Raw genomic sequence first — 22,707 nt, forward strand, 5'->3', positions numbered from 1 at the left:
CATCGAATGTGCAAACAGGCTGAAGGAACAAGTCTCCAACAAGTGACAGAGACCGCGCGGCGCCACAGGAATGTCACACGAGAAATGGGATTGCGTTAAAATGCATAACAGTATTTAGGGGCTTCATTTCGATACGAGACATATATTTTGTATATTATAAAGTCCATTCGTATTGTTGTACAATAATAGTAAGCTCGTAATGGGCCTAATAGTGGTAATAAATCACTCCAAATAAAGTAACCAAAATAATGATTACACTCGACTTCAGAAATAAAACAAGTGAAAGACTCACACATAGCAATGCAAAAGTTTATTTTTAAAAAATATTTACAAAGTTGCTACAATATACAATCTTCATAGAAATATAAAAATTCATACTGTCTTTGTTGTTGGACCTGACATCATTCGGTGGTGTTACAGTTACTGATGACCTACAAGTGGTAGAATTCCTTCTTAGTTAGATGGCACACAGAATCGGTGATCATAACATGTTATCTGGAGTCATCCTTAAGCACAGGACATAATCATTGCTAAAGTAACTTTTCTGAAGGCGGCAACGCTTAACCAACACGGAGCGGAATTTCGGAGAAATTAATAATACAACTGACGCATCGGTGCACTCCAAAGAATGAATGGAATGCTGATCTCTGGAGAAGACAATGTTGGGAGAAGCGTAACCACATGCATGACTCCAATCTAAAAATAAGCAGAATTTTTTGTACCTCTTCAACATAATACAGATAAAATGATTCACATCAGTATCATTTTTTTTGTAAAAAATAACAATACAAAAATAATAAAATATGGCCTCCAACTGCATAAAGTTAACAGGCGCTTTTTAGAGGCAACAGTTTAAATACTTTAAAATTCGCCATTCTTTCAAATGTTTTATGTTAATTGTAACCAAGTTAAAAGACTATCCCTTTCTCCATATAATGAAGACATATTCTAAATAAAACATATGATCTGAGGATCACCCATAGGTCTCCAGAGCTGGGGCAGTTGATCTGAAATCAAACAGCAAAAAGAAGATGGAATTGGGGGCACTGTAGTTGAACCAACAAGGCATCCAAAAAGGAGTTCACTTGTGTTTTCTGAAAACTACAGGGCATTCTCTGCACTGACACTTTAGGATCTCCCCAAATGTTTACTCATGAGTATTGCACAGTCTTCTGAAAGCCTTCTGCAGAAGGTGGACTGTTATATGCCATCTGAAGCAGAGAAGTCTGTGGAGCTAACTACTCTCTGTGTGTGTGTGTGTGTGTGTGTGTGTGTGGGGGGGGGGGGGGGGGGTTAGAAAACAATAATTGCATTGCTTGATACTTGAAGCAGGAGGGCAACCGTCCTTGCAGACTCCCCTTCAAAACTGACAGTGGATGATGATGGAACAGATCACCTCCCGTACAGCTGATTCTGGATCAGATGCGGGCGAGGTCAGTTCCAGAACCTGCTGCTAATTGGGCAGTGTCCATTCCAGAACCTGCTGCTAATTGGGCAGTGTCCTTCTCATTCTCTGGGCACACATAACAGTACACAGGCCTTGCATCGTGTTGACGTTTAACATACACACGTACAAACACACACACACAAACATACATACATACTTACTTACAAACAAACAAACAAACAAACAAACAAAGACAAACATGTTTCTACTTGCTGGATGGGACATATATTTATCTGGTCGCTCATTAAGGAGAAATATTAATATCTTTGTTGTTCTCCACATATACAACTTTATGAGATTCAATTTATGTAGTGTAAATTCACTGTCCGATGATAAACAATAAATTACAAAACAATAAATAAACAAAAGCAAAAACATACACCAGGAGACAGAAAACGTATAAAAAGATATGAAAAATAGAGCATACGTGCTTAATCTCAGTTTGTATAAAAAAAAGAGTAAAATAAAATCATGGTGCATCTCATTTGTCCTTTCATACAATCCATGTGGGCAGGGCTGTACGAATAAAGCCATCCCCATTCACACAGACACACACACACACACAAGCACGCACGTGCACACACACGCACACAAACATACGCACACACACACACACACGCACACAAACACACGCACGCATGTGCACAAACGCGCACACACACACACACACACACACACACACGCACGCACGTCACACACTCATAAAACTACCAAGTCTTGATCGGTTGGCTGTGCTTGTCTTAAGAGCCGACGATGATCTCCATGATGTGGTCCAGCTCACTGAGGTCCGGCCTGCAGCCTGCGGTGGGGTTGAGGGGGGTCTGCGAGTGGGTCTGGGTGTGGCTGGAGTTCAGGCTCTCCAGCAGCTCAAAGGAGGTCCCCTTGGGCACCCCGACCCCCGTGTCCCCTCCGCCCCCACCCCCACCCCCGCCAGCAGCGCCAGCGCCAGCTGCCCCCTGCATCCCCGTCAGCATGGAGTCCAGGTCGTAGTAGGACGCCTCCACGTCCGAGAAAAGCTCCTCGAGCGCTGCTTCGGGGACGGGCGTGGGTCTGTTCGTCTCGAACAACGGGCTGAAGATCTGCTCCGTGGTTTTGGCCAGCCGGTCGCCGTGCACCGCCCCGGCGGCACCTGTCCTGTCATACGCCGCCACGTCCTCCTCCTCCTCCTCCTCGTCGTCTTCGTCGTCGGCGTCTCCGCTGCCTTTGCCGAAGTCGTCGGCGTCCTCCATCTCCTCCGGGTGGCACATGGGCTCCCCTTGCCAGCGGGGGCCGAGGCCCGCGCCCACCCCCATCCCCGCGCTCACGCCCAGCCTGCCGGGCAGGAAGGGGCCGGACGACGCCACGGACGTCAGTGGCACGTCCCCGTCCTCGTCCACCACCACCTCCTCTTCCTCCTCCTCGTCCTCGTCGCAGCCCTCGTAGCCAATGGCGTTGAAGGGCGTGGCTGGCTGCTGCTCTGGCTCCTCCTCCGTGAGGGCGGAGCGGCAGAGGCGATCGGAGGCGGCCAGACACTCCGCCTGAGCGTGGGCATGGCTCAGGGCATCGGCTGCCGCTCCTACCTACAGGGAACACGGACATCGGTCAGGGCTCACAGGAAATGACATCACAATGACAGCTCAACAGTGACACTAAGAGTGCCTGCTAATAATCATGATGGAATGGAATCAGTGTGCATTTCAGGCCCCTTTCTTTGGTTCATTTTTGATTGGTTACTTGGTGATTTTAATTGGTTACTTGGATGAACAGATCATGGCAAAGCCCTTAGAAAGATAATGAGAACGCCTGGTCTAGTGTAAGAGAGTTTACATATTGACATGGTAACAATACTGTTGCATTAACCTTCAGTACCGATCCAGTGAGCCATGTGTCACAGGTTATCGAAACGTCACATATTACCAACCATCCTGTGTTTCCATCCTATTCAGGCAGTAAAAGCCCCGGTAAGAACCAAACTAGATTCTGTTCAAATCTACACACCTATGGCTACTGAAAAATGTAAGGTTCATTTATCAAATATTATTTTGAAGTATTAAAAAAACATTGTTGTTTTAGAATTTTCGAACAAAATGGTTGGTAATTAGCACGTTCACAGGCCACTCATTTTCAAAATGAAACAAAAAGCTGAAGACTCATGTGATGCAGCTCAGAGAGAAACCGCACTAACAGCTGCTCACTTTTAGCAGCAGAAACTACCTGCTGTCTTCCTTATCTGGTATAAAAACTACCTGCTGTCTTCCTTATCTGGTATAAAAAAAAAAAAAAACACTTTTCTTTCAAGGATATTTTCCTCGATCAGCTATTTTCTGGTATTGCATCTAACTGGAAAGTTACTTTGGATACACGTGTTCTTAAAGGTACACTAAGCAGTTTCAGGTACTTTTGGTGACTGTACAGTAATTTCCTGTGTATTAGCCGCATTGTGTATAAACCACAACAGTGTTTTATGCCAGTTAAAAAAAAAAAAAATAAAAAAAAAAAAAAAAAAACATATTAATACCATATTAACTGCCCCTGTGCATTAACCTCATAGCTGAAGAAATTTAGCAAAATCAATGTATAAGCTGCGGCTAACAGTTGGGAAATTACGGTAGAGCTCCTCCTGGAGTCGCAATATATTTATATTTTACTCTGCCATTGTAAATAGCCTACTTCTCGTGGCTTGTTCCCCCTGTACACAATAAAAATGCTATTGTTTTGGAGGCGAAGGATTAAGAACAGGCAAAAACTATCTCCAAACTATCACTTCTCGCGAGATGTCTTCAAGTCATATATTCTTGAAGTTGCATGGCTGGTTCTCTCGTTAGCAACTCGCTACGCATATGCTGTACGGCTATGCTAGGTGAACAATTCCCTTATTACAAGTTTGTAAATTGGCTTTGTAAAGGTTATAATAAGTTGAAAATCTTGCATAGTGTACCTCTAATGGCTAAATGCCTAACCTTGTGCAAATGAACTGAACCAAATTCACAGCTATTAGGACATAGACCAGACCCTTCTCTATTCTTAATCCCCACTGAGTGTGGAACTTGTCTACTTTTCCCCCATTCATTAACGTATTTAGTTACCCCTGTGCTTCATCCTACTATTTAATGTCAAAATGGCTGCTGTGTAAAGGTCTACAAATGGCTGAATGTGAATGTCATTACTCGGGCGCATCTCAATTTCTCACTGTCTGTGGCGCACCTGCCAGGTGAGGTCATATGTCATCTCCTCCTGGATGTGGCGCACGGTGTTGGCGATGAGCACGGAGCGGCACAGGTTGGGCTCCACCAGCATGTGGCACAGCTGCAGCTTCACCAGGGACATGTTGAGCAGAGTCTGCCTCTGCAGGCTGTAGGACGAGAGTAGCCGCAGGCTCATGGGGTCCTCGCCCGCTAGCGCCCCGACACCGATGCCCACGCCCACGCCGGTCCTCAGCGCTGCCTCTTCCTCCTCCTCCTCCTCGCCACCTGCGTCCGCAAACTTTCGCTTGGTGCCCTTCTGAAACATGCTGCGCTTCTGAGGTTTGATGCTACGGTGAGGAGGAAAAGCACAGGACATCAGTTAGTCCACTGCCCCACGGCACGCAACAGATATTACTGAAAAAATACTATTTTTTAAAAAAAATCTATGCACTACCAAAAGTATAATTTACAGATTTAACACTGTAACAACTTCACTTTTAAACAACTTCAAAGTATGCAAAGAGGTATGCATAAAAGTAGAAGTGATACTGTGACTAATATTTTTGTTTTTAGTTTGTTTTTGGAGTCTTGCCGTTTGTTTGGGGGTTTTTGTCGTCTACGAGGCAGCAGTGCTCTACCTTTCCTGAGACGAGGCACAGGCCAGAGCACGGCGGCTCTTTCCCTCTCGCTCCTTCTGCCACGCCCCCGTACTTTAGTACGAGCACCGGGCAGCCTAAGGCCCGCCCTCGCCCCGCCCATGCTGGGCTGCCCTGCTGGAGGGAACAACCACACGGTTTCTTTAACGCACCCGCCCGATCCCGCAGCCCCAACCCAAACCCAGAGTCACACCCGTCCCGTCCCCAGGAGTACAACAGCTGCAGCATGCGTCACCATCTGGCCCAATAGCTAACCAGGTTGAAACACAAACACAACACAAAATGCACACTCAGAAATATGCACACACATGTTCGTTCAAAAACATACATACACACACACACACACACAAACAAAAAAGACCAGTAAAGGCACATTAAACAATGTTCCCCACCCTTCCCTTACAGACATAACTTATCTTTACACTACAGCAATATCCACACAATCCTGTATAATTCTGGGCATTACATTTTTGTACACACAACCTGCAAAACCTACTTCAGGCCATTATGACAGGCATGTACTGGGCAAATGTGCTAGAAGGCATGGGCTGTGGACAACAAGCAACAGTGTTGAGGTTGTGGATGATAATGTGATTTTCTTGCCTCTAATCTCAAAAATGACTTGGGGTGATCCACTGATATGTCCTCCAATGTATCTGTGTACCAATGACACAAAATAACATATAGGGTCAACTGCACCAATCAACACGTTGCTTGAAACGAACTGGCGCAATGACTACGCTGGGCATCCTAGGAACATGAGAGTAGTGCATAACACAATTTTTAAAACATTTTTGCACCAAAGTGACTTCCCCAAGCACATGTGCCGAGCGTTCTCTGCAGGTCACGAAGGTGGTACCTGACAATGAAGCACTTGCAGTATTATTGCAGACAAAATAAAGATTGCGCAATCTGTACATGACTTCACAACCATGACGACAATAAACCTGTGGGAGCAAAGGAGGTAGCCAGCCCATGCGCCAATATCCAGGAAGAGGAGAGGACAGAGTGAAAACGGAGTCGCAAATTGTGGGTAATGTGTGTGATTTGGGATTTGTTTGAGCTAGAACAGAAAATATGCTTTACATTAGTGTTCATACTCATCACAACATATCTCTCTTTCTCACACACACACACACACACACACACAGACAGACACAGACACACACACACACACCTTGTGAGAAATGTTCAATTTAAGTTAAACCTATAAAAAGAAAAATCAGTAGTGACAAAAAGGTGTAAGTGAGTGTAGTTAATGTCATGCTTATTACAACTAAAGGATAGGATTACGACCTAATCATGTTACAACACCCCTTTTTCAAGGCGGTAGTTTTGAAGTCCAACAATCTGCAACATAAATCAGACACAAGCCTCACAAAAATCACAGATTAGCATGCCTACACCCTACAAAAACATCCTCCTCCTAAAATAACAGATAAAAGGGAGAAAATAGGCTTACTGTGTGACAACAGCAATATTTCAACATGAGATGACATCAAAACACACAACTTGTGTCATGACTTAGGCTTATGTCTTATGTGAAATACTTTCACCATATACACACACACACACACACACACACACACACACACACACATACAAACATTTGATAAATATACTATGTCCTTTTTAATACCTGTTGCAAAACAAATTATTGTTACTCTGTCATAAACTTCCCCAACTAATAACTAATAAAGCAATATATGGTTTTCACACTATCAACTATAGATATCTATCTATAGATAATGCAACTACTGCACTTAAGCTCACAAACAATCCTAATACACGATAATGAATGAGCAACTAACACCATATTCATTTTTGGATAGCACCATTACAAAAAAGATAAGCCCGCGTGAGACAATTTCCATCTCTGTTCTCATTTTTTCTTACCACATTAATTTCCAAGCTTTTCATAGGAGTGGGCTACTTGGTAGGATTCACTGAAATAGAATAAACAGCAGAGCAGAGGACATTTATATAAAAAAAGAAATGCCACCGAAGTCAATGGTAACGTTAAAAGGACAGAAACGAATGCCACCAGGTGGCAGGATGCCTACAGTTACACACAGTGTACAATATCCCTGATGGGAAATTCATGTCATGATGACTACGAGCAGTAACGTTATGACTCAGTTTGACTAACGTTACCTTATGATAACAGAATAGCTGTAAATAAAATCACTCTAAACATACCATTCAGGAAGACAAAGGTGAATGTTAAAGCGAAATAGTGATTTGTTTAGGTAAACAGATGTAAATCTGATTTGTTTGGCCCCTGTACGGTAGCAGAGATAACGTTAGCCAGTGTTGAACGACAGGTGAACGTTCGGATGTGGGGAGAGTTGAATGACGTTAACAGTTAGCGACAGACAGCAGAAATAAAATACCATATCTAATTTGATAGCTTACACTGAAAATGCGGATAGGTAAAGTAGTAGAACAATTCATGTCATGAAATAATATTTTCGTAACTTCACATGTGTACGTGTATACGGCTGTGAGAGACATGGACTCCCACACATTCATTCACAAAAGCTCGCTACACAATCGAGGAAGCCATTTTGAGACAACTCGCTATCATTAGTTAGCCTGCTGTCGCTAGCTAGCCAATTTTAGCTGCTAGTAAACGAACATCGAAATAGGAAGAAGTGCTACCGCCAAAATCTTCCCATTCAGTGCGGACGCGGACATAAAAATGGTTTGTGTCAAATTGAAAGTAACAGAGGGTTGTTCCGTGACACCTTATTTCAGTTTCTTCGTCAAAAGCCATGGACCGTGGCACTTTGCTCTTGGCAAGCAAGGCCAGATAAATTAGGGTTAGCTCTCTATCCTAGCATTTTGAGAACTTCCTTTTAGCTTGCTAACTAGCTCGATGGCTAACATTTCCTTTCGCCAACATAGGTAGCTAGCCAGCTAATGATAGCCATCTTTAAACCACTGATGGTCAGCGCCCCCTATCTCCTCCATTATTTGTTTCCGTGTTATCCCAATATAACATCGTTGTTACTTCCTCTGTTCTTTTACGTGTGATAAAAGAAATTAGTTCACTTACTTAAATGTCTTTTGTTTTTAGCCAATTCTGCTCCACATAAAAACTTCAATGAGGGAGAAAGGGTCCGGCCGGTCGGAGTGAGATCATCGAAATTCTCCGTACGTCGCACCGATGGTTTTGGTTTCTCAGCTATTAACCAATGAAAACAGCAGCGTCTCTGATGGGGGTGGGGCGCTGCGTGGCGCCCTGTTTGGCTTGTTTTCTGCACAGCTCTGGCAGATGCTGCTGAGATGCTGATTGTCAATAGGCCTACACACATTATAATAATATTATTCTTAATAATAGGCAACATATTGTGCAACTAGTGACTTGTTCTAATTCTGTATCGTATTGCAGTCTTGGGGTTCATAGAATACACTGTAGACTGACAGACAGACAAGAGGAAGATGACAGTCAGATAAGAGAACTTCATGATGCCTGTTGTTGTTGAAGGGGCAAAGTGACATCAATAAGCAATACATTAACATTGATATGAACAGTTTAAAGCCTAAAGTGAAATAGGTAACATTAAATAAAATCAGGAAGAAGGGAAGGGAGCTGAGAGAGAGAGATGACATGGTTAAGATGGATAATATACTGTTGATTTAGTTCTATAATAATGTCATTCTTTATACATTTTAACATCCATTAACATTTTAATATCCAGAAATAAATCACTGTATGCTGAAACTCACTCTCAAGAAGCCTGCAGGTCTACATACGCTGTTCATTGGTTTACATGAAGTCAGGAAACATTACATTACATTTGGCTACATTTGGGAGTACAGTAAGAATACGTGCATCAGTGAGTACGTGCATCAGTCAGTTCTAGTCAGGTGGTAAGTGCTAGGATCGTCAGCAAGACTAGTTTAGTGTGCTATGTGAGGAGATGTTCTCTCTTCAACAAGAAGTGTGAGCCCTTTTATGCAATGCAATAATCAACCAGCAAAGGTTGTAATTCTCTGAAAAGTATACTGTAGGCTACTGATGGAATCACAGCTGGCAGCACAGAGGCATCGCGTATTACGGATGTAAATGTAGGTCATGACTCTTATGGCTACTCCAGTGCATTTGAAATGAATCCTTAAACAAAACGTATCACCTTAACAAGCTATATTTACAACCATGGAATTTAATTTTTCTTGAAAAACCCACCATTCCTGATAGATTGTTCATGCAACAAACAAAGAGTGGGCTAGATTTAGACAGACAGGTCTGAACAGGTAGAGGTAGAGAAGTAGAAGAGAGAGAGAATTTCCGACATCATATCCTGTTTGTCAGGAAGACAGGAGAGTGCTCAGTTTCCTCTTGTGGTCAAACTTTTAAAAAGTTGCCAATATTTTCTTTCAAAATAACTGGCACTTACAATGCAATTACCTTATTTTTACCTTTCAATAACAAATGCATTTTATGTCCACAGTCAGTGTAGGTCGTTAGTGTGATACAATGACCAGGTGAGCTCAGAACAGTATGACAGACTGTGATGTGCTGGTTGTTCAACCACAAACTGTCATTTTTACACGTAAAGGAAATGGAGTCAGACATTTGTCCTTTTCAGCATATTTTGTGCACACAACTCAGGAGACAAAATTCACTTTAATGGAAAAAAAAAAACCAGTCAATTCACTCCATTAAAAGTGCAGCCAGGGATTTCACAGGAAATAGTGTTTGTTTGTGTTTATATGTAAATTTATTAGCAGACACTTTTGTGCAAAAATATGAACATTATGTTTTAACCAAGGACCAAACGAAACACGCCAGAGAGGTAGCTCACCCCTACCTTCAGCATTCCCAGAGAAATTCTGAAAAAAATAGTTTGGGGGACAGGCTGCCCCCACTTTGTTTCCAGTTTTCGGAGCCTGGATTGCCTACAGACACCAGTTCTTTTTTACAGTGTCACGGAACGGGTATCTGGTCATGAGGAGATGATTGCTGAATGTGACAAAAAATTTTATGGGCTTGAAATCGTGCAAAATCCCTGATAGCACCTTTCAGTACTTTCCCTAAGCTTTTGTGAACAATTATTTACGGGAACGCAACTTACGGGTTACAGGTTTCTGTTCCTGTGAGAGGTGATTGCAAGTTCAGAGGAAACAAACTAGTATTTGTCCTCTCTCACAGAATGCAGTCATTAATATTGCATATTAGACAATCATCCTTCCTTTAGACAGATTATTATTCCGTCAGATTGTATCAAGTGAATTTCCCTTTAGGGATCAATAAAGTATCTATCTATCTAGGAGTTATTTGAAAAGAAAGTTTGAAAAAAGAAGGAACTTGATCTTACAACTTGTTGAAGTTATCTGCAAATATATTATAAATATATCCCAATCCGTGAATTTGTGAAACATACACAGCACACAGTGAGGTGAAGCACACACTAGTGAGCTGCCTGCTACAGCGGCGCTTGGGGAGCAGTGAGGGGTTAGGTGCCTTGCTCAAGGGCACTTCAGCCGTGGATGTGGGCATGGGAGAGCAACGCGACTTGATTTATTGTGTGGTACAATCCAGCTGTGATTTATTTTGGTCACTGCAGAAACCACGCTCCGCCTAAACTTACCACATTTCAGATAAAAAATAAAGCCTCCCCCAAATAAGGCTAGAGTGTTTCTCTTCCTACTTCTGCCAAGTAGACCCGTGACCCCTAAATGATCTGATAGAAACCGGACATCTTTGTAACTTGTGTTGCTGTTCAGTTTCACATGAGCGCAGGTGTAATAATATATTGCTCCAGTGGTAACGTACATTCTCAGAAGGGTTTATGCGAACTTCCTGTGTCAGTGTTTTTTGTGTGACTACGTGCACTTTCTGGCCACAGAGATTTGATTGTGTTCAACAGCAGAGTTTAGTATTCTAACACAGCTGTCTCTCACCTGGAATTGCACTTGACATTGCAGTTACTGAATATGTTTATGAGACAAGGACAGAGATAGTACCAGAAAAGAGCCAGACAGAGTTAATTATGGAATGGAATCAGAACACATCTGATAATGACATCTTCCTTTTACTTACACTGTAAAGAACATCATTGCAAACATTTTATACAAATATGAGATAAATAAGATACCATTTATCAATATTATGCTAACATATAATGTTAAAAGTCTCTTAAATATGGTCCAATTTATCAAATACATTTTGAGGCACTTTGAGGCCTTTGACAGTTATTACGCCCATCCTTACTCTCACAATCAAACACTGTGTGCCTTGAAGTCATATATCACTGCACCCTGCATCTTCCTGACTGCTTATTCCTGACCAATAGGGATAGATACCCATAACCTCATCTGTTAAAGGGCACTTCTACAAGCCAGCTTCATGAACAGAAGAACAGATGAGCCTCTTCTCAGCGTGGCTTGCTGACACACTGGAGGTTTGGAAGCAGAAGCACAGACACTGTATTCACCTGAAGGTCTGGCCTTACTTGGTGCACTGTTACACCTACCATCTTATTCTCCAGGCATGCAGAGTGGGAGGGAGAGAGAGAGCGTGCACATTGCTAGAGAAGACTTAATAACAGAGATAGCCAGCATCATAACCTGTGCTTATGGCAAATCCAGGTATCACCATAGTGTCCTGAGTGGCTGCCACATGCATGAGAGCATTCATATGCAAATGATTCCGTACAGGTGTTGAAATGCCGTTAATGCCCGGTATTGCTGGCCCGTGCCTCTGAAGCGGCACTCAAGCCCCTCTGGGGGACATTGCTTCCCCAGCTCCGGACGCTTGACAGGCCTCTCCGCACCTCCTTCCTGACGTTATCACTGGACAGGACGTACAGGATCGGGTTCATGGCACTGTTGATGGTGGACAAGCCCAGGAAGATACTGTAGGGAGTGTAGATGCCCTGGTCAAACCGGCACTCGTCATGGTCATCTGTCATTGTGTGGAAGCTGATGGCCCGGGTCAGAAGGATGGCATGGTAGGGTGCAAAACACACCAGGAAGAATATCACTACGCCCAGCGCAAGCCAGCGCACCTTTTCCTTGTTCTGCTTCTCAATACTTTCGCTGGCCTGGATTCTGGACAGGATAATGCGGTTTGTGAGGATCAGGATCATTAGAGGCATGAGGAATCCGATGAGGAAGCGGGCGTAGTTGAAGGCGGTCACCATGGCGGTGGCCTGCCCTGGCTCAAAGCAGCGTTGCTGTGTCTGACCGTCCGCATTCCCCTCGTCCATAATAAACACAGGCAGGTGACCCAACGCTACAACGATGGCTATTGCCATGGTGATTATCCAGGCATGTTTTAACTTTCGGATCGGTCGAGACTTCAGTGGGTACACAACAGCCACGCACCGATCCACGGACACACAACACAGCAGGAAGATGCTGATGTACATGTTGTTGAAGAAGATATATCCTGTCCATTTGCAGGCCGTCGAGCCCCAGTACCAGATGTGACCTCTGGAGATGTACACCGCCCAAAGAGGAAGGGTGCACAGGTACATGAGGTCACAGACGGACAGGATGAACAGGTAGACACCCAGGACGTTTTTACGGCGCACCTGAATCCAGGTCAACCAGACCGTGACGAAGTTGGCCGGAACACCGACCACCAGCACCACGCTATAGAGGGTCAGGAGGGGCACACGATCCTGATCATACGGCAGGCTGCAGTTCCCCGTCTGGCTCACGTTTGTGCTCATGTTCTATACCTGGGTCACAAAGAGGCACAGATGTGTTCACTGAAAAGAGAGCAGAGAAGAGACCGATTAGAAGTGAAGTACGACAGTCTTTGGATAGAATATGTAGAATGAGGAAGAGTAAGTGGAAAATGGAAAGACAGTTAAATGCGGTGGCCTGAAAAAGACACAACACTTCCAAATTAAGACAACGCTAACAAATGTGACATCATTAGCAAACGCAAGAAGCACTTGCATCACATGGACAACACATGACACAAATATAGGGATCGACCGATATATCGGCCAGCCGATATATCGGGCCGATATTTGGGTTTTTTACGTGTATCGGCATCGGCCGATAAGCGGCTGCGTTCGCCGATAGTTTTTCCCCCGCATTATTTACATACAGGCATCCACAGGCAGGTCTGTGTTGCTGGAGACGCTGCAATTCACGTGCAGACTGCCCCTCCCCCAAGAGCAGAGAGCTGAAAGCTTGCTCTTCAAGACAACAGTAAACTTTAAACTTTCAAAGCATCTTAACTGTTTGACTTAGCTGAAATATTGCCATACACTTTGAAGGTGGAAGCAAGTTTGTGGGTCCAAATGGAAAATGCGAATGATATAGGTAGCCTACTTTATTTAATGCTTAATGCCTCGTTTATAAAACTGCTTGCCATTGTATTTAGGTAGCTGCAAATAGCTAAGTTGTGGGCTAGGCTATCCATATGCATGCGGTAGCTAGCTGTTACAAACACTGATCATATGTAATGCCAACGTTGTTCCGTGGTATTTGTGGGAGTTTTATTCAGCGACCACCTGGCTGAGTGTTGGACGCGTGTGGTGTGTCTCCCTCCCTGAATGCCCCTCTTCTATAAAACTGCTTGCCATTGTATTTAGGGAGCTGCAAATAGCTAAGTTGTAGGCTATCCGTATGCATGGGGTAGCGGTGGTCAATCATATGATTACAGTAAGTAATGCCGACGTTGTTCCGAAGTATTTGTGGGAGTTTTATTCAGCGACCATCTGTGTCATCGAGTTTTGGACGCGTGGTGTGTGCGTCTCCCTTCAAGCGGGTGGAGTTGCCATCGCAGTGATATCAGAGCTTTAATAATGAGAGACGTGTTATATGTAGTTGAATATTAATTTGTGTTGTTTAGAGCCGTTTGCTAATGTTATCATTATCAATCCAGTTCAATGGTGGTTCGTCAGCTACCAAACAGAAGTTTGTGTATGTGTCTGGTCTCACTCAGTGGGACACACGCATCACAGCGATATGAGAGTGCTGCGCTACCTGAAGGAGATATTTTAAAACTGAGAGATATGTTTTTATACCTTTTGACGTTGATGCCGTTTAGAACAGAAACATTTGACACCACGTTATTTTCCTCTGCTGATTTATGTTCTGTGGTTGACAAATCTGGCAGCTTTTTTTAGAAAAATATACACATAGAAAAATTGAAACCATGCAGTCTTAAATTACAAATCAAGCACTTTATTTCAATAGCTAATTTTCAGGCTTATTGTTTTCTTAAATTATTTAAATGTGTTGACAAAGGACATTTTGTGATGACCTGAATTATGTCTTATAATATGTCAGCAAGCAATGCATCATCAAGGCTGTCTTGTAAGATGTTGATGAAAGCATTTTGCACAGTTAACCATTCAGTGCACCCATCCATAAGTTCAATGTTGCTTTTTTAAATTGAGACTTATAACATTTGTTATCATCATTTGTGTAATTATGTGTCATTTGTATGATGTAAATTTAGGGAGCAAAATAAAAGCAGTATCGGCTCCAAATATCGGCTCAAGAAAATCGGCAGCCTGTATCGGTCATCGGCTTAGGCTGATGGAAAAAAATCGGTATCGGTATCGGCACTAAAAAATCCATATCGGTCGATCCCTACACAAATAGCCAATACAGCACATGTGATCATTTTATTTGACAAAATGTAAAATTCACACAATGCATGCAAACACAATGCAATGCCCCAACACAACAGAAGCACGCACTGCATTCAGTAATGCCAGTGTTTTGCAAGAGTGGTCTAGCCTACATTTGGTAGTGTTGTCTAAATTTAGGTCCAAATAGGTGATAGGTGCAACTTGCAAAAAGTAGGCTAGGCTAAGCTTTCGGCATATGGGGTGTGATCACAAGTGGAACTTGTTCATCTTCAAGCCCAAGTTCTGCTATTTATTTGTAGATTGTTCACTCAGAGGCTTTTTTTCAATGCTTATCTGCCAGGCAATTCATTCTTAGTCCAGTCTGTTTTCAGTAATAGGCCTACTAAATAAATGTATCTCTGCATGCAACCTCTCACTAAAACATGATGTAGCCTAAACTGCATAAATCCTACAGCCTACAGCTCGTCAAGACAAAGATAATGTAGGCTATTGAGTCCATATAGACTAATGACTGGTTTTCCAGAAAAACAAACATAAAACTGTTTTTTCGGACTCACCTAAAATAGCAGGCCAATCGTCCATAAAATCATAACAGTTTAACCAATTCCACAGGATTTCCCTCAAGAGTTGGACTTGAGAGAGAGGCAGAGAGAGAGAGAGTGGGGACTTGAGAGACTGATGGAAGAAGCGACACGACCTCCTTCATACGGCTCGAGCCGTCACATCATATTAAGGTCGGTGGCTGTTTTAAACGTTGCCCGAGAGGCTTGTCATGGTGTGCATGGTCAAGTTCAAAGCGTCGGCGCCCAAATTCACAGTAAAGCCTACTAATGAAGGCGGTTACAACGCAAGGCTGAGTGGAAGGGTCACTAAAATCACATAGCCTATACTGGGACAATACCAACAGAGCAATAAAATAACCATGTCGTGCGAAAAGACAGCAACTTTGAGTAAGAACGCAACTGCTTGAATTCTGTAAATGTTGGAGACCTACAAGCGTAAAACGACAAGCCAACACAGGCCTACATATTTAAATTGGCTAGGCCTATTGATATTTTTTTTATTTATGAAAATAAAACAGGGTAGCCTACTACCACGAGAATAGTGACTGAAATAGCTTACATTTTGCATTACGCGCGGCCCAAAATAGTTGACAGGATTTCATAGGCTAATTAGGCAGGCCTACATCACAAATTACAGCATTATAATAGGAACAGCCAGTCTGTCCTTCAATATTGGACGACAGACAGTCTTTGATTATTTAACTTTCGTCAGAACATGTGGCATTAATCCAGTCTGTAAACTCAATCACGACTTTAAACTCTTAGCATTTCAAGACATTATCCTATTGGTCCTTTTTTTTTTCCTTTTCAGTTTGCATAGTTTAGAAAGTAGTTGCTTAGAAAGAAATATTTTCTTACCGCTAAGAAGAAGGCGCGCAACCTCCGCTTGGATGCTTTGGCATGTTCACTGCTCAGCAGTAGGCTATAGCTTGCACACAGTTATTCTTGCTGTGCCTGTGACACACTGTGGTTGAAACCGTCCAAATCGACACCCAATTGCAGGAAGTAGCTCAGACAGGTGATACCATATAGCCTACCTACAATTATGGCGTGACAAGGGGAACATCCTAGTCTAACATAAACAACTCTACGACCCACGTGTCTGTTTGGAATGTGAAATTCCTGATACTTTGAATAATTGGTATTAATAGTAGACTTGACAGCCTGACAGACTGTCGTTTTGGAGTCATTGGTTGAAATAGAGAAGTGGATTATAACCCTTATAGTTAACACAAGAAAAGGAAGTTAACAGTATGAAACATCTGGGAGGTAACAGTGGAACAATTGAACCATGCCCTTTCCTGCAGACTTCCCTCCTACTAAAGACAAGGCCACAGCAAATCCCAAAACACTGGTAAATATGTGTAATATCTGGATGAGAGGTAACGAGGTGTGTGTGTTGTGTGTGTGCAGCTCTCTTCAGGCCGCATGCACTTCTGCATCTCTGTATTTGTTTACAGTTTTGGGTAGCCTATGTGTGTGTGTGTGTGTGTGTGCCAGAGGTGGACGAAGTACACTATTCCTTTACCCAAGTGAAAGTATATACACCATATATATTAAAATATTACTCCAATACAAGTGAAAATTGCAGATTTTTACTTAAGTTGAAGTACAGAAGTACTTGTTTTTAAAAATACTTAAGTATTCAGAAGTACAAGTATTTTTCCTTTTTAATGTATTGAAATGTAATGTTTATTTAGTCATTAATAGGGTATACATCCTTTGGTCGGTCATAGGACTTGAAGAGACCTTTAGTTCCTTACATTCAACAAAAAACATTTCACCTATTCTCCTAACTTTGTAACTGTTCAAATGGATGCAAAAATATAATTTAAATCATTATTCATTCTCTGTTTGCAAATCTAAAATTTTTCACTGCCGAATACAAAACCAGATAAATTAATTATAAGTACATTGTTTATCTTTTAATAATGTAGGCTAAACATCTAGCTATGTGGTGAATGTCAGGTGATTGTCTAATTTCATTCCAATTTTGCAATGATCAGAGGATAGCCTGGTTAACACCAGACTACTTTTCAAATCTCAATTGCTAACAGGTTCGTCTGGGTTCTCACAGGCTACATGGAGGATGTTTTGATCTCACCACCGTTTGATGTTTTGTTTTCCTACAGCCAATTTAGCCAAGTTCAAATTGAACTATTGAAAAAATGAACTTCAAGATGGTCTATGCTGCCTTACGCGCGATTTTTTCACGCTGCTAGGCAGCCTGGATTCCATGGACTTCGTTTTCACCTCAACGAAGGAACCAATCACAGAACGGAGGGGGGCAGCAAGACGATGACGACACACCGAAGCAGTTATGAGCTACGCATTTGATAGACATTCGTAGCGCCCAATAAACGGCTCTGGGCATTCTTAAACCACGTTTCAAATACAAAAAAATGTACATGTAGTTCCCAGACCCCATCTCAATGAGGCCAGGCTATACTCAAGTACAGTACCTACTCAAAAGTCATACTTAAGCATAGTAATCAAGTACATGTACTTAGTTACTGTCCATCTCTGGTGTGCGCGCGTGTGCAGCTCTTTTATAACGGCTCCCACACACAGCTGCGTTCCGTCAACGCATGCCAGTGGGTGTTCCCGACGGTAGCTATGCAAATGACTTGAAGTAAAACCGTAATGTAATTGGTTGGTGCCGTCCGTAGATTGGCTTGATTGGCCAGTGCCGTCTGTCGGTGCAGCAACAGCTGAACTCCTCAACGCGAGCGGCGGGAGAAACGCGACGCGACGGACCCACAATTCAGTTCGGCAACGGATCACGTGAGCCCATTTAAAGTGAATGGGATGCGTCTCCAGCAACGCGATGCACACAGCTGTGTGTGGGAGCCGTAATACTTAAAAAAAAAAAGCGCAAGACGAGTCAGGCCACATGCAATGCATCATTTCTTTATTTGTTTACAGTTTGGAGTCTGCGTGGACGGCCATGAAGGGGTCCTCGGCCGTGTTGCTGATTTGGAAGTGGGCACGTCCGTCCCCTCCCACCTGCACCTGCTTCCCAGTGCACCTGCTTCCGCTCTTGTCCCCAGAGATCACGTCACAGTAGGTGCCCGCAGGTAGGCCTGTATTCAGGGTCACATCCAGGCTCCTGGAACACACATACGTGTATGTTAGCAGAGCACCGTAGTGCTGCAGAAGACAAACCAACCTGGTCTCATTAGGGAAACGTTCCCCTGGGAACGTTTTGGCAAACCCAGCCAAACGTTCCACCAGACACGTTTCTGAGGTGCAAACTAGCCAAGCAACCCAGCGGGGGTGCTAAAGAGAGACGTTTAGACGTTGTTTACTACAGTTAGGTCTGGTCAAACTAAATTGTAGCTTACGAATCCGGCTGTGTGCTGAGTCTGGTCTTCGTCGCAAGCCCAGTCTGCGCAGCCTAGTCCTCTGGTCTTCGTGCGTTGGGTTGAATTGCACAGCTCGGCCCTGCTCACAGCCGGATTCGAACCTGCGAACAGCTGCCCCTCGGAGCGGAAGTCGAGCGTGTTGACAATTGAGCTAAAATCCCCCGGGTTGCTCGCGAAAAAACCCCCCCACCAAGATGTGGCAGCTAACCATAGACGGCAGTTCAAGGTTTGTGCCCTTATATTTTGTAAAACGTAGCGAGATATAGGCACTATTAATCCAAAACTTTGGTTTGCTAACCAAAGAATACTGCTGAGCTTGTGTAAGCTACAATTTAGTTTGACCAGACCTAACTGTAGTAAACAACGTCTAAACGTCTCTCTTTAGCACCCCCGCTGGGTTGCTTGGCTAGTTTGCACCTCAGAAACGTGTCTGGTGGAACGTTTGGCTGGGTTTGCCAAAACATTCCCAGGGGAACGTTTCCCTAATGAGACCAGGTTGCGACAAACGCAGACGCAGAAAGGAAATCGCCTCCACCAAAAAGGCTCCACCCAAGGAGGAGGACCGACATACTTGACTACGAGTGTCCGCCGATGATGATGGTTAGTTGTGAAAACTATCAAATCATTAAACTGTGCAGGGCTCAATATTAATGGTTGCCAATTTTCTACCAAATTGTTACAGGTGGCAACCAAAACCTCATGCTTGGTTGTCAAGCTGGCAACCACTTTTAAAAGTTAACATTGAGCCCTGATGTGTTTATCATGGTATTTATTAATTCTTCAGCAGGATACTTAATACAATGATATAAAGGAGTAACAATCTCCAATGTTATTAGAGTATTATAACACTTCACATTCAGATTTAGGGCCCTATTATGACAGTCTAAAGCACATGGTCACTGGCGAATAGTTTAAACAAATTTCGGGGTTAGTCCAGTCCATATTGGGTGTGGTTTAGTTATAAAACGTCCGGTGCACGGCGCAAGAAGGTGGGCCTTATGTGTCTTAATCAGTCATGGCTGTGTTTTGGTCGTAACATCATTTAAACCAGGGATTCTCAAACTGTGGTACGCGTACCCCCGGTGGTACGCGAGCTGCCACTAGGGGGTACGCGAGATGAAAAGGGCAATGGCGGAAAGGAGTTAAAAATTATTAATTAATTAATACTCTAATTAATTCATAAATAATACATAATTTCGAATCGGGTTATAATGACATGGAAACGTGAAATTAAAGGAAATAATTTGTAAACTCTATAGGGTATGTTTTCATAAAAAAATAAGCTACACACAATAGGCTACACGTGATTTTCCTGCGGGCAGCCAGAATATCTGGCGCGTTAGTTTCGTTGAAGTATAGGTAGAAGGCTGCGTAAACATGGAAAACTGGATAAAAACAGGGACACTGTCCAAAAGGCCTAATTAAAGCGATCGAAGAGAAGCGAGAGAAACAGAGCAGGACACAGGTAACGATGGAATGGGATGGGGGGCAGACTAATGAAGGTGGAGATGGAGCGCAGGGGATAAAAGAAAGAACGAGACAGAAAAGACTGCGCGAAGAAAGCGAAAGTATGATGGATTGGGAGACAGACTGCCCAAAGCCACAGTGCGTTGTCTGCAGTGAGATGCTACCTAACCATAGCCTACTAATGTGGTTCTCCACTGTTTTTTGTAACGTGAGAGCTCATAGACCAGTTGCACATTTTGATTATGTTATCATGTAGGGCGGCTAATTAAACAACGATGCCTGGAATGCGTCAATAGAATTAGTTACTTTTTTATGTGTTGGATGGTGGGGGTACGCGAGCTGAGTCAGGATGTAGAAGGTGGTCCGCGGGGGAAAAAGTTTGTGAACCGCTGATTTAAACCAATGAGAATGACATCTGTCATTGCATTTAACAGCACAGAACGCAACCTCAAACTGTCCATCGGTATTTTGACAGTCAGTGGCGCATTTGAAGGAATCTGCTTGCACGCAAGATCGTATGGAACAGTTATTCCACTAAACCTAGCATAGTATAGCCTTCACGCATTTGCACTCGTGTATTATTTGAACTCATTGGCAAAGTGAAATTAACTTCACCGAGGTGTCAGTCAACGACAAAACAGGTCTACACAGTTACTTTCACTATTGACTGACAATCGGTTACTATCGAAAACAAATCAGGCTGGAAAAAGCAACTCTTACCCTAATAATGTTCGACTCATTTGAGATGTATTTCGTAATATCTTTATTCTAATTATGTTTCCCATTGTAATCGTGTAATTTGTAATGTATTGCATGGATGTGCGCTGGTGGGCATTCATGGATGATAGAAGGATGGTGCGTTGTGCACCCACCCATATCACTGTTGATAATGTGCTCTTAAAATAGCTTATGAACAACTCGCCATGGACTTCTGATCAGGTTTCTCTTGGTTAGTGGCGTAATGCGGTTTAGGTAGTGTGCGATAGTGATTTTCAGACAACGCGCCAGACCACTCCCTAGGTTGTTCATTGCCACACCTCCTGGCGCATTGTTTAAAAATGAGATGTGCAAAATACGACAATAAACTTTGCGCCGGTTGGAAAACGAGTTTTCCGCCATGTGCCAGCGTGAAAAATAGGGGCCTTAGTCTTTTAGTGTTGTGGTACACTATCTTACCAATCATCATTGTTGATAACAATGAACCCTCGGTTGCCACGTCCAAAAGCAATCTGGTTGCTCTGGTTGTCCCACCAGTTGGAGAAAGGTTGTCCGTTGACCACATTGCGGAAAATCGCCATGTTTCTGCAGACAGAGAAGAAAAAATGGCATTCAACATTCCACTAGTACTACAATTCTGATTTGATTTGATTTTGATTCATTTAAACATGAGGAATCATTGAGAGCTTAACCCTAATTTACAATCATGTCAAGTGGGTGGGATGTACAACAATAAAAACAGATAATAATCAGGAAAAAAAATAAAAAGATAAGAATACAGTAACAACAATAATAACAATAATAATGACAATACAAACACATGGCTAAAACTATTAAGAGGGAATTAAAACAGGTACATGAATATACCAAATAGTTTTAAGCAAGGTTTTAAAAGACCAAAAGAAGCCAAGGAATCAATTATGGGTGTATGTATCTCACGGTCAGTGTGTGAGACTTGAGATTAGATTAGATTCAATTTTATTGTCATTGTGCAGAGTAGAAGTACAAAGCCAACGAAATGCAGTTTGCGTCTAACTAGAAGTGCAAAAAAGCAGAAAAGTGCAATGTCATATGCAAAGTATAGACAGGTGGTGCATAGGCAGGACAAGAAATATAGTGCAGTATAGACAGTAGTATGCAGTAGGTTTACAGAAGATGGTTTAGAGTAATATAAATTAGATATAAATATGTGCAGTGTATTAGCAGTTATAATAGCAGCATAGATATGGCTATGTGATATGAACAATGAACATCAAGTACAGATATGTGCAATGTAGTAGCAGTAACAATATAATAGTAGTAAGAATATATATGCAGTGTATTAACAGAATATATTATGAGAAAAATTATGAGGTTGGGGGCTTAGTTGATTGGTTGTCTTCGGGATGCAGAGTTAGAGTTCAGTAAGGTGACAGCCGCAGGAAAGAAGCTTTCTCTGAACCTGCTGGTTTAGGTGCGGAGAGACCTCTAACGCCTCCCAGAGGGTAGTGGGGAGAACAGTCTGTGGTTGGGGTGAGAACAGTCTTTGATGATGCTGCGTGCCTTACGCAAGCATCGCTTGCCCAGGATGGCCTTGATGGAGGGGAGTCACGAACTGGTGATGCGTTAGGCAGTTTTCACCACCCTCTGCAGTGTTTTTTCGGTTGTGGACAGAGCAGTTGCCATACCAAACTGTGACACAGTTGGTGAGGATGCTCAGTTCACTGAGTTTGGTGACCAGTTTGGAGGGGATGCTGGTGTTGAATGCTGAACTAAAGTC

At 42.9% G+C, this 22,707-nt stretch overlaps 3 protein-coding genes across 12 annotated transcripts in view; all 3 read right to left on the minus strand.

Annotated features, from left to right (window-relative positions):
• Positions 1-295: 295 nt before the first annotated feature.
• On the minus strand, positions 296-8,424 carry LOC143134873 (cell division cycle-associated protein 4-like). Of its 10 annotated transcripts, XM_076295570.1 has the most exons (6): positions 8,326-8,424; positions 7,164-7,213; positions 5,871-5,923; positions 5,204-5,384; positions 4,631-4,958; positions 296-3,006 (listed from the first exon to the last, which is right to left on the minus strand). In XM_076295570.1, the coding sequence occupies exons 4-6, from the start codon at positions 5,368-5,370 to the stop codon at positions 2,188-2,190; spliced, it is 1,314 nt and encodes a 437-aa protein (XP_076151685.1). In that variant the 5' UTR covers positions 5,371-5,384; positions 5,871-5,923; positions 7,164-7,213; positions 8,326-8,424; the 3' UTR covers positions 296-2,187. The 10 variants fall into 10 exon arrangements, with proteins under 10 accessions (XP_076151685.1, XP_076151687.1, XP_076151683.1 ...); XM_076295572.1 differs by lacking the exon at positions 7,164-7,213; XM_076295568.1 differs by having other exon boundaries at positions 5,871-7,213.
• A 2,868-nt stretch (positions 8,425-11,292) lies between these two features.
• On the minus strand, positions 11,293-16,352 carry gpr132a (G protein-coupled receptor 132a). Its single transcript, XM_076296095.1, has 2 exons — positions 16,258-16,352; positions 11,293-12,991 (listed from the first exon to the last, which is right to left on the minus strand). Exon 2 carries the CDS (start codon positions 12,950-12,952, stop codon positions 11,948-11,950), a length of 1,005 nt encoding a protein of 334 aa, XP_076152210.1. The 5' UTR covers positions 12,953-12,991; positions 16,258-16,352; the 3' UTR covers positions 11,293-11,947.
• A 1,958-nt stretch (positions 16,353-18,310) lies between these two features.
• The window catches only part of LOC143134874 (alpha-amylase-like), a 16,705-nt gene continuing 12,308 nt past the window's right edge, over positions 18,311-22,707 (minus strand). The window contains exons 10-11 of the mRNA XM_076295579.1: positions 21,408-21,533; positions 18,311-18,508 (exon numbers count right to left, since the gene is read on the minus strand). Of these exons, the coding sequence (XP_076151694.1) occupies positions 18,319-18,508; positions 21,408-21,533 (316 nt within the window). The 3' untranslated portion in view covers positions 18,311-18,318. The remainder of the gene's footprint in view (positions 18,509-21,407; positions 21,534-22,707) is intronic.

The sequence above is a fragment of the Alosa pseudoharengus genome, unplaced genomic scaffold (assembly GCF_046254945.1).
Source record: "Alosa pseudoharengus isolate Yale_2024_CS ecotype anadromous, Long Island Sound unplaced genomic scaffold, YU_APseudo_1.1 YU_APseudo_1.1_scf_2, whole genome shotgun sequence".
NCBI classification, from domain to species: domain Eukaryota; kingdom Metazoa; phylum Chordata; class Actinopteri; order Clupeiformes; family Clupeidae; genus Alosa; species Alosa pseudoharengus.

Bases quoted from the DNA above. Each gene is read 5' to 3' on its own strand.
- gpr132a (XM_076296095.1), bottom strand. From the start codon at position 12,952: ATGAGCACAAACGTGAGCCAGACGGGGAACTGCAGCCTGCCGTATGAT.
- LOC143134873 (XM_076295572.1), bottom strand. From the start codon at position 5,370: ATGGGCGGGGCGAGGGCGGGCCTTAGGCTGCCCGGTGCTCGTACTAAA. The intron at 4,959-5,203 runs GCAAGACTCCAA...TCCTCACCGTAG, and splicing joins CAAAAACCCCCAAACAAACG to CATCAAACCTCAGAAGCGCA. The intron at 3,007-4,630 runs GTGCGCCACAGA...TGTTCCCTGTAG, and splicing joins CATATGACCTCACCTGGCAG to GTAGGAGCGGCAGCCGATGC.